At 34.5% G+C, this 12,606-nt stretch overlaps 1 protein-coding gene and 1 pseudogene across 1 annotated transcript; both read left to right on the top strand.

The window, feature by feature from the left end:
* Positions 1 to 271: 271 nt before the first annotated feature.
* On the top strand, positions 272 to 628 carry LOC145163859 (magnesium protoporphyrin IX methyltransferase, chloroplastic pseudogene; annotated as a pseudogene).
* Positions 629 to 1,384: 756 nt separating this feature from the next.
* LOC145163858 (large ribosomal subunit protein eL32z-like) lies at positions 1,385 to 2,201 on the top strand. The gene is made up of 4 exons (XM_079082607.1): positions 1,385 to 1,474; positions 1,558 to 1,739; positions 1,965 to 2,001; positions 2,109 to 2,201. Exons 1-4 carry the CDS (start codon positions 1,385 to 1,387, stop codon positions 2,199 to 2,201), a joined length of 402 nt encoding a protein of 133 aa, XP_078938733.1.
* Positions 2,202 to 12,606: the final 10,405 nt, after the last annotated feature.

The following is a 12,606-nucleotide window of genomic DNA, read 5'->3' as shown; positions in this document are numbered from 1 at the left end:
ATATATTTGACCTAGTTCTTCACCTTCGTTTCCTGCCATCATTTTCGTCTGCTGTCATCGATCTAAACCATTTCAATCAGCCTTCATCTTCCAGATTTTTGTTTCAGTTTGAACACCGATGGATGTTTGATTAGAGATAGCTTCAACACGAATCTTGAAGAAGAAGAAGGGGTTCGATTTGAAGACAGGGGATGATTTAGTATCAATTATCTGTTAATTACATTTTGTAGATCATCTTTCCCCTTCGTCTCCTCCGCCCTTTTCTCCCACAATGTCTCTTTCACCACCACCCAATTATCCAATCCTAATCCTAAATCCTACAAACAAAAACAGTCGAATAACCCTAACTGTATCCGCACTAGGAGCCGACACATTTGGCGAAACAAAACTGGCAGTCATCGGAGGCGGCTCGGTCGCAACAATCGCCACTGCAATTTCACTCGCAGACCCCGAGAAGTGCCGACAGTTGCAGGCGAAGGAGGTTGGCGATGGTGATAAGGAAGTCGTGAGGGAGTATTTCACTAATGACGGGTTTCAGAGGTGGAAGAAGATATACGGAGGCACCGATGATGTGAATAAGGTTCAATTACATATAAGAATTGGACACGCGAAGAGGTGGAAAATGTGATGAAAATGTTGACAGATGAAGGTTCGCTACAAGATTTCTCAATTCTCCTTCTGCGGCACCAAATTCAGCACCAAATCTTGAAAAGCAAAACACTTCTGAAACGATTTCTACTGATTACCAGAGTTTTGCTGTAAAATTTGTAACACAATTACAATCAATATCGAAGAAGGCCATCAGGTACACGTTTCATCGGGATCTTTTCATTGGGATCTTTCTTTCCAGGCTATTTGTTGAAGAAGTCCATCAGGTTCGCTTTTCCTCATTTACCCTTCGTTATCTCCTATTGCATCTAACTGTAAACGAAATATTGTATCTCTACTTGCTGTTTGTAGATCTTGTAACATATTGAAAGCATTTCTGAAAAAAATATACGTTAATTACTTGTTCTCTGTTGATTCATTGAATCTAAATTTCAACAAGTTTTAATTGTTTTAACCCAGTGTACGCGATCAATTTTTTTGTAGTTATCGATATTTTAGTCGGCGACGCGATGTTGTAGATATGTTACTGTAATGAGATATGTGTATGTATATTTGGTTCATATTGAATAATTCCATAGCATTTTGAGCTTGATAATTTGTTGAAGTACATGACAATATTTTCTTTTAGATCTTAATACGGTTGTAGATTTGATTAATGTTTTTGAGCTCTCGTATTATTACTTCTGTTATCTGAATTTGAAGCTGATTGATGCTTCTTTAAAGCTACAAGAAAAAAACTAACCCTGGTTTCTTTATCTCTTGTTTATAGTAAGCAATGGCGATTCCAAAGCTTGATAAGAAGATCGTCAAGAAAAGGGTCAAGAAGTTCAAGAGGCCACACAGTGATTGGAAAATCTATGTCAAGGTACACAATCTATCTCTATAATCTTCTCATTATCATTGAATCAACCTATTTATTTGCTCAAATCGTGTTTATAATTCTAACAGGAAAAATGGAGTAGACCAAAGGGTATTGATTCACGTGTGAGGAGAAAGTTCAAAGGTGTTACTCTTATGCCCAACATTGGATACGGATCAGACAAGAAAACCCGTCATTACTTGCCAAATGGTTTCAAGAAATTTGTTGTTCACAACGCCAAGGAGCTTGAAGTTCTTATGATGCACAACAAGTAAACATAATTTGTACAATTCTTCACTTTTAAGTTTACATTATATAACCTAGAATGGAATATTGAATTCTAATTTTGTCAGAATAGAATCTTGAATTCCTTGTCAACTTAAGCAGTGAATTACCGTAACCAATTCTGTCAGAATAGAATTGGTTTCCATTCTTGTTATTGGTCTCGATTCTTATAGAATAACATCCTAAATAATGAAACATTACATTCTTTCAGAATAATATACATTGCAAGTTTAGGGATGATTGTTAATGTTGGTTTGTAGAAATTATAGTTATATTCTATTGGAATGTATATCACATTCTATCAGAATTTATTGTTTTATTCTATTTAATGCACTAAAATTTTTAATATTTGAAGGTTGATTATGTTTTCTTTGTGAATTTAGGTTTTGAAGAGGTTGCCATTAATGTGGAAAATGAAGAAAACATGGAGAACAATATTGTATTCTAGCAGAATGTATTCTGTCAGAATTTATAAATTGTTATTCTTTCGGAATGTATTAGTGTTTTTGTTAGATTTTGCGGGTTTTTTTTTCTTTTTTAACCATTTTTTGTTTTAATCTTTAAGAATAAATGTAATCCTTAAACCATTATTAGTCATAATTTTTTTTAGAATGAATGTAATATTTGTTTATAGTTTTTTTTTTACGGATGAATGTAAATAGTGATTCGTAAAGAATAAAATTTGTATTCTTTAGAAAATGTTATTCTTAATAATATGTTGTATAATTATTTAAGCATGTTTAATATAAAAAGTATCTTGAATTAAACAATATTCTGCCAGAATAAAACCGCAAATTTATTTACTAGTTTATTGTTGATTTTTTGTTATTCTGACAGAATAAAGTCGGTTATTATTAAAAATAATATTAAAACTTAATTAGAATTAATTTAAAAAATTCAGATTTTTTTAAAAATAAGGGAATTAATGATCCCTTAAAATCCGAAAATTTCCTTTTTTAAAGTAGGCTAACCGACCAAAATACCCTTTTGCTGAAATTTGTGTGATTATATGATACATGCTACCCTATTTTTATATCATAGACCCTCAGATCATGACTGTTGATTCTATTCATCCGGTGGTCCAGATCTGTGCATTCTGGCACACAATAGTTAGTAAAAACAAAATATCTTAAGTCTATATATATATATATATATATATATATATATATATATATATATATATATATATATATATATATATATATATATATATATATATGGGTTAGGATCAAATGTTAACTACAATTATTATATGAATGTATGACCAATTATTGTCCATTGCATTAAAATAAATGAAAGGTTGAGATATGATGGTACATGTTACTAACATGTGGTAACATTTACTATATAATTGCATTTAATCAATTGTAAGGGAAAATTGTAAGAATGGTTAACAAGTATATATGGAAGGTGAATTTTCTTGGGATATCAATTTAAATTTTATTTTTATTTGCATATTGTAATCGTTTTTTATACAGTACTAAAAAACATGAAACATATTTCATTCGATAAGAATTAGATTTTCTTTTTTCACCACCTATAATATTTGATTTATTTTCTTGATCATGGGAACAATTAAGAATAAACTGTTGTGACTTATTTTATGTCATTTTTATTCTTAAGACTTACAATCTCTTAACAATTCTCAGGATTGATACAACATTAAGAATCAATTTTTTTAAAGTAAAACTTTTTATATATTTTAAAAATCGTTTCGAATTGATTTCCTAATTAAAACTTCATGCTTGATGATAAAAATGATTATAAATGACATTCTCCTTAGACATTCTTGTAGAATAAGACATTAATTAGATGTCATAACTAACATTCTAAAAGAATAGTTTAACATTTTTGAAAAATGAATTTGAAATCATATCACGCTTCTTCAAGAATAAATGTACAAAAATCAAATAATTATGCTTCAAGAATGAATTTGGAATCATAACAATTTCACATTTTCATTCTCCAAATTACTATTATAGAAAGGTCATCAACACCATTATGTTAGTTTCAAAAACCAAATCTGTTAAATAAAATAAAAAACAAACAAAATTACTATCTTCCAAAACACAATTTCGTTTCCTCTTGAACTTTCATTTGCTGTTCTTGTTTAAACATTTCTTCCAATGGTAATTCTGGTAAAGGTTCTACTTGTAAATCTATTAGTAGTTGTTGTGGTTCTTCTTTTGTTACATCTGCAACTACAAATCTATAACAAAGTAGTTAAGAATCGACTTTTATATATCTTATTGTATAATCAATTTCATAAATATGTATTCTACAATTGATATTATACACAAATAAGCATTCTTTACGCATGGAACCAATTTTCATAATCCACTGTTATATTATACAAAAGTAAGCATTCTTTAAGCATGTCCTTTTTTTATTATATGAATATAGATTATTACGAAACCGTGATAGTATATATAGCATTATTTAAGAATGCACTTTTATAATAAAGCAATCTTATATTTTCATTCTTAAAGAATATGACGGTTTAAGAATGCAGTTCAAAATCAATTTCATGATCAACCACAAAAGTATACAACAGTTTAAGAAAACCACATAAGTATACAACAGTTTGAGAAAACAGTTATTAATCCTCAGTGAACCCTTTCTCTTCTAAATATTAATATAAAACAAACACCTAGGAATGATCATCTTCTCTGAGTTAAATCAAATAACTATCGGCCATTGAATAATGTAACTTCTTTTCCACCTCATTGTATTAACAAGAAAATCAAAGATTCTTGAAATTTTATCTGGTGAAGCCATCACACACCTTAGATATTTCAAAAAATCCACAAAAATCTCATCTTTAGATCAACAGGGGAAATGCTTAAAACAAACACCTCCATGGGCTCCAAGATTTGCTTTTGTAAGAATCAAAACTTTTTTAAAACAAGTCAAGTGAGACACAGTAGAAGATTTTGATTTTAGGGCTTTTTGATGGAACAATATAGTAAAAAAAACTTAGGGTTTAATCAATTGGATTATGGATCCATCATAGATGAAGATGAGATAAAGAAAGAATATGAACAAAATTTTATGTAAAAAACATACCTGGAGGAAGGCGAAAGGAACAGAAGGTGCTAATGGCGAACCTGTATGGTGGTGAAGATTGCATTTTGGAAGTTATCTATTACGAAATAGGCGGATCTCCATCCATCAGGGTTGGAGACGAAGAGGTATGAAAAAGCAACGATTGTGGTAAGCACGAAGAGGGGATGGAGAGACTGCAATGAGTGTTGTGTGTATGTGATGCATACAGTGAGAAAGTGAGGTGAACCACTCGTGTAGGTGGCGATCTTGTTTTTTCTCCTCTTCTAATATGCGTGAATCCCATTTACCCGAAAAGAACCTCCCAAAATTAGGTTTATCTTATATGTAGTTGTTTTGAAATCAGATCCCTTGTTAATGTCAATTACCAAAAATACACGATCACTATTTAAATCTAATTAATATATTTATATGTCAAATTACAAATGTATCCTTATTAAATGAATGGATGAAAATAAGTCATACATTCACACAATAATTATTGAATATACATGAACCTAACTCTCTCTCTCTCTCTATATATATATATATATATATATATATATATATACACACACACACTTTTGGTAATAATAAATGATCTTTTATATAGGTTAGTGAAGCAACTATATACTATATAAACATACTTTTGCTATAACAGTACATAGAGTCAAAACCTGTATTTCTCACCAACTTTATGTTGATGATTTTCAAAAAGCATGTATTCTTGGGAGTATAAGAAGTTTGAATCACACACAAACAAGATTATTTGTGAGGATCTTTTTTATCAATCACGGTCCTATATTTTTGTATCCGATGCCTATCTGTTAAGGCGTGTATTGTATTTTGGTTATTATGTAACGATGTACTTGAAAAACGAAACAATGTAATTCCTATTCGATATTTATACAAGTATGTATTTGGGTTATTCACATTATTTACCCCTATGAATCCTCCTATAAAAATGGGCTTGTTCCCTCGATGATTATTGATGTTATAATCCCATTCATAAAATATGAACTTGTCTCCTTTCCAGTATTGACTTTTTTTCTAACAGCTCCAACAGTCTAAACATAAAAATTGCACCCTTTCCAGAGCTCTTGATCTTGGGTAATGTTGTTGCAAGGCTCTCCATATTGTATATTGGTTTCTTGTTCTTTTCTCAACATGGTACATTTAATGGTATCATGCCTTATGGAGTCATGGAACTCGCAGTATCGACCAAGTTCTTTGTCGTTTGATCGGTCTCCTAACTTTCCTTCGCCATTCTTTTTTCCGTTCATTACTCTTGCCATTTCATTTCTGCCTCCATTTCTTAGTGGTTGGTAATTCCGTTCCTGCCATTGCGTTTTCTTATTATCATATACTCCCTCCGTCCCATATTAATAGTCTATGTTTCCTTTTTGGTTTGTCCCAAAATAATAGTTACTTCTTAAACTAAATATCACTTTTTACCAAAATACCCTTTATTATTAGTTAAATTACCATATAGTTAAATGCAACTACCATGAAAATAAATGCAACAAAAGGGTACAATTGTCATTTCATTTAATAAAGTTAGTGGTAATTAATGTTTCCTTAATCAGTATGTTTTTTGTCTGTGGACAATAATTTTGGGACGGAGGGAGTATTTGCTTTCCTTGGTTGGTAACCTCTAGATAAGGTGTACGACCGTCTTTTACGTTGCTGATGTATAACCTATATCCTTGGTCACTTTTGATTTTATCTGATGTTGGTTCTTCTTGCTTCATGAATTGGTTAACTCTTTCAATAGTATCCTTTATTGACTTTGGCGTTTTCCCGAACAGCTTCTTAAACAATACCCCTGTGCGAAACCCATAGGTAAAGGTGGCTATGACCATGTTGTCAGCTTTTTCCAATGCGTTTAGTGTTGGTTTGTTGAATCAAATAACAAAGGCTTGTAATGACTCATTCTGCAGTTGCATGTATCATAAGATGGCTTGGGCATTCGTTGTTTCACATTTTTTGTTGCATAAATGCCCCATAAATTCTTCATGCACATTATTAAAATCATGTATAATTTCCAACGGAAAGGTCTTATACCAAAGCCACGGTGGTCCCTGCTATTGGGGTTTTTAGGTTACAAAATCCTTGTACATGCGGAATTTCAGAAAACACTTATGGGTACATACAACCTAAAAAAATCATATGTCTTTTTACTATTATATCAACATAATTTATGAAACAGAATTAAACCCTATTGAAATCGAAAATCATAGACTAGAAAACATACCTTTTCTTACAGGATGGCTCACATCGTGATTTGTACTGAATGTGTTGTCTGTGACTGGGTTGGTTGAGTTGGAGTGAGTTAAGTGGAATCCGACTGAGTGATTTCTCACAACGTGAGCAAGGGATGGTCACGACGTGAGGCTCAATGGTTGATGTTTTGGTTGTTGACTTTGACCTTGACCATTGACTTGTTGACGTAAGTTGATTTTTTGTCAAGATGGATGAATTTAGTATATAGACTAAGGTTGGACATTGTATGTTTTGATTGGGGTATTGTAGCATCTGTTGCAGGGCTTTGAGCAGTGGTTTAGCTGATTTCGTTAGTCAAGTTAGTCTTCTCACTATATTATGTAGGATGATAGTTGTCTTTGTGATGATTGCATTGTGTGATGGGATGGGCCCATTGGCATGCTTGTTGGGCTAGGACCATTAGTATGCATGTTGGTATGGGCCCGACGATATGTATGGTATGTGGTATTTTGGGGAACTCACTAAGCTTTGTGCTTACGGTTTGTGCTTTAAACGATTTTCACGTACTTCCAGTTCCAGAGGAAAGGGTCCAGCTTGACTACATTGCATCCCCCGATGACTCTCCGCATCGAATGCTGTTGACATACTCTGATGTTTGAAAATGAAATTGATATTAATTGGATTTGGAACGAATGTTTATATGGCTCTATGTTTTAAAATGAAAATTTTTATAGGCATTTTTGGAAAGTAATAAGTATCCTACAAATTTTAAAAAGGAAAGTAAATCCCGAATTTTAATTTCTAGGAGATCACCACGACGTGGCAAAGGACTGACCATGTCGTGGGTTTAACAAATTATCGATTTTTAGGTTTCTTTTTGTGTTTTCCGGTTTCATATTTTGTGCACTTATAATTGAAAGCCTTAGGCTCTGATACCACTATTGAGGTTTTTAGGTTACAAAATCATTGTACATGCGGATTTTCACATAACACTTATGGGTACATGCAACCTAAAAATATTCAATGGCTTTTTACTATTATAGAAACATACTTTATGAAACAAAATTAAACGCTTTTGAAATTGAAAATCATAAACTAGAAAACGTACCTTTGCTTAAATCGAATTAAGCTAGAAAAATTTCTTTGTAGTCTCGTTAGAAAACTAGCTCCAATTGCGTGGTAACCTCTAATGCATCTCACCCAAAACCCTAGGAACCCCTAGTATCGAATATATGAGAGAGTGAAGAGAAGAATTTTGAATTCTCTAGGTATGAAGTGTTAGGATCATATTTCCAAGGGGTAATGCCCCTTTATATAGCTCCCAGATAATCCCTAAACCCTATATTTGAATTAAAAATAATAATATTTTAATTCAGTGCACATCTAGTTTCCTTATCTGACAAGGAGGCTTCCAAAAACCTTAAAGAGGGCTCCTAGAATCGTCCACCCAAGGAAGGCTCTGGATTCTCTCATTTTCTCAACTTCTGAACAAATGTAGTCCAACCCTTGTACTATTTCTAATTAATATATAAATCATTTAATATACTAATAAATCATTTATCTCTCTTTTAATATCAATCCTTGCTATTTCCTGGTTATGAGGGTAACGCAAAAAAGATTTTACTTTTATTTTTCAAGATTATACCAATTTATTTAATACCTTAGAAACTTAATCCAACACCTACAATGTGATTGGGAAAAATATGCACTAATATTTTTTGTCTTGGTAATAAGCGTCCATTGTCCACTTATAACTTTTAATATGATCATATGGGCCACCTGATCTGTCGTACTTCAAAATCTCGAGTAATTTTGTACCTATCGGTAATTGGTATTCACGAATGTTTCTTATGAGAGCCAAGTTGTCTGATCTCAAAACACGAAAGTTATTGACATTTTTGTTTCTATCTGTAAGTGCATCATTATTTTTTTTCTTGTTGTTTCCATTAGTTTTGCGGCAAGGCTTGGTTTCCAAAAATATTTGAAGGTATGTAAGCTTGTTAGGTTAGTTGGGGCTAGACCTAATCCTATGTATATGGGCATGGTAATGACATTGGTACATAAGGCTACATGTTTTGTTTTATCGGTATTGTGGTCACAACTATTTTTTGTTGTAGGAGGGATGGTATAACTTGCATGGATAGTTGGTTATGCCTGGAAGTTGAATTTGATGGTCGTGTGGACGTACTCGGCTCCCTTTTGCTGGAACTGCTTGTCATTTCCACTATGATCGGATTTTTTTGCCTTGTCTTTCATGATTCCAAGGGTAGTTGTTTGTGCGTACCTCTATCAGTATTCACATCCGTCAGTGAAGGAAGATGTGATATCGATTGATAGGTGGTCATTATCGGTCGGTGATGCCACTACTTCTGGTGTAAACGTGGGGATTAAATTGATCGGGCTAAAATGGTAAATCTAACGAGGGTCACGAAGTGTGTTTCTTGTCTTGCATGTTGATTTCGGATGGAGCAAATGATGCTACGTAGCTTCCCGAATAGTCATTCGTGTGGAAATTAACTTCTCCAAAATGCTGATAGGGGATGTTACGCCTGCAAAATAAATAGACACTAGGTCAGGATCATTACCAAGGGAAGGGCCTGGTAATGCTCTCCGATGCCTAAGTTAGAATCAAAAGTAATTGTATGTTAATATTGTTGCAAGAAAAAGGGTTTGGAATATGGATCCCTTTTATCTATCTTTACTGAGGTGTTTAAATGTGGATAAGGGATCCGTAGTTGTTGGTGTTACTCGGGTGGTGATATTGCCTTGTGGTAATACGAGTAGTACCCTTTAATAAAATAATGAAGTTTTCTCCTTGTTTCCCATGATATTGTTTCAACACTAGTGAAATGCTATTTAATTATGGTACTACTCTTTTAGATGCATACGTGGATGTATTTGATTTAGAAGACACGACCTTGTTGGTATTGCTTCATCATTTCGGACAGTCGGATTACTTTAACCAGATTTATATTGTGTTTGAGCTCACACGATACACCGATAAGGACCATGTTGTAACACCCATAAAAATCAAGCCAATTTAAAACTTTTTCAAACATCCAAAAGCCATTAGTTATTACAAAACATTTTCAAAATAGTTTAATATCAGAGTATCCCAGAAACCATAAGTACAAATTACGAGGATGTGCACGGTCACGCATTCGCCTTGCCGAGTCATCTGAAACACCTGAAACAATAAACTAAAACCGTAAGCACAAAGCTTAGTGAGTTCCCCCAAAATACCCATACACACAACAATACACATATAATCACAAACAGCATACTATGGGTCCAATCAACCATCGGGTTGGAATGTCAACATACTATGGGTCCAATCATCCATCGGGATGGAATACCCCACGCATGTTGACTGTCGCACGAAGCAGCCCAGTCTCACTGTATACAATGACAAATATGTCGGGTCCAATCAACCATCGGGTTGGAATACCCCAGGCCCAATCAACCTCCGGGTCCAGTCATCCATCCGGTTGGAATGCCAATATATATATATATATATATATATATATATATATATATATATATATATATATATATATATATATATATATATATATATATATATATATATATATATATATATATATATATATGTATATATATATAACGGGTCCAGTCATCCTCGGGATGGAATACCCTCGGCCCACAACCATCAGGTTGGAATGCCCACATACTACGAGTCCAATCATCCTCGGGATGGAATACTCATGGCCCACAACCATCGGGTTGGAATGCCCAGGTCTGTTGGCTCTCGCACAAGGCAGATAAGCCTCAACCACTAGTCAAACATGTGCACATATATCAGCAAATCACATAACAGTCTATAGACAGACAAACCGATCTAACAGATCATAACAGCATAGTAACATCCTATCTACCAGGATACTGATCTAACGAATCATAGCAACATATAACATCCTATCTACCAGGATATTGATCTAACGGATCATAACAACATATAACATCCTATCTACCAGGATACTGATCTAACGGATCACACAATACTCGAGCATATAACATATCAGGAGAGCAATCCAAAAGGGCCGACCTTGGTGCCTTAGACCCTTGAGTATAGTGAGAAAAACTCACCTCACACTGCTGAAGTCCTACGGATAAAACTCCAGTTGCTGGTTGACAGATTCCTGAGCTGTCAACATCAAACAACACCCAAACAATAATTGGGTTCCAAGCCCAAGGTCCAACTCACACTCTAAAGGTCCAAAAGTCAAGTAATGGACCAAAGCCCAACATATGGCCCAATTTTCCAAATTGGGCCCAGACCTCTACATGGTCTTACCCTAAGACCCATCCATTTACTCTAGTCCAAATTCTTGGTATTCCCATGGCCCAATATCACATAATCATCAAGGCCAAGTTATGGCCCACCTATGGCCCAATTTTCCAAATTGGGCCCAAGTCCTTCACATGGGCCTTATCCTAAAGCTCATCCAATTATTTTGGTCCATTTACTTGTTCTTGGATAGCCCATCAATAGTCCAATCACCAAAGCCCAATAGGAAGGCCCAACTCAAGGCCCAAGTGAAATTAGGGTTTTCACATGAAATGACGATTAGGGTTAAGTGTTCATACTTAACCCATTAAGGACTTAATCCATTAAGTCAATATTGCCTTAGGTTAACTTGCAAATGATTATTAGTTAATATTTTAAGTTTATTAAATAATTCCAGTGCGGGTCCCGATCAATCCCCAAAATTAGTGTTTCATGACATTAGGGTTTTCCAAACCCTAATTAGGGTTTTCCAAACCCTAATTAGGGTTTTCATCCCAACACTAGCCCATTAGTCACATGTTTGGGCTTTTAGGTAAATTAGGGCTTCATTGGGCCCATTAGGGTTTCACTAGGCCCATTAGGGTTTCGTTAGTTGGGCACCACCCACTACCACCTCGGGTAGTGGTGGTCAGCGGCGGCGGCCACCACCTTATGGTGGTGGTTATGATTCTAGTCCATTTTGTCCAAGCATCCCAAATGGACAAAATCCCAAACGAATCAAAACAAAAACAAGGCACACCGCCACCCAACACGGCGGCTGGTGGCGGCAGTGTCGTCGTCGGCGAGGGAAGATGCAGAAGTGAAAAACCTCGCGGCATCATCGGTTTGCGGTAGCGGCTTCGGTGGTCGGAGAAAGAACTAAATGGTTGGTGACGGCGGCCAACAACTAGGAGGTATAAGGGTGGAGGAGGGTGTTATCAATTAGGGTTAGGGTTTGCATGTGAGGTATGAAGAATATATATGGGGCTAATGGGGGTGACGGGTTCACCCGTGTCCATCCTCAAACCTTTGTATATTTTACACATTTAGTCCCTCTCCATAAGAAATCTCTTCAACTTAAGTACATAATTTACCCTTTTGGCCCCAGCCATCCAAAATCCTTTCATATTAAGTCCAAATGATACCAAACACACCCTGACTTTCGAAATCCTTTTCAAAATAAATCCCAAAATTACACTTTAACCCCCGAATATTCTAATCTTATCATTTGGCTTCCTGAAACTAACACCCCACTAATTATTATTTGGTTTTCGGATTATAATAATATAAAATAATAATA

Source organism: Lactuca virosa, chromosome 3 (genome assembly GCF_052849685.1).
Source record: "Lactuca virosa cultivar CGN04683 chromosome 3, Lactuca_virosa_CGN04683_v6, whole genome shotgun sequence".
Classification (NCBI taxonomy): Eukaryota; Viridiplantae; Streptophyta; class Magnoliopsida; order Asterales; family Asteraceae; genus Lactuca; species Lactuca virosa.
Note: the sequence above shows the minus strand (reverse complement) of the source record. Positions and strands in the feature narration are given on the sequence as shown.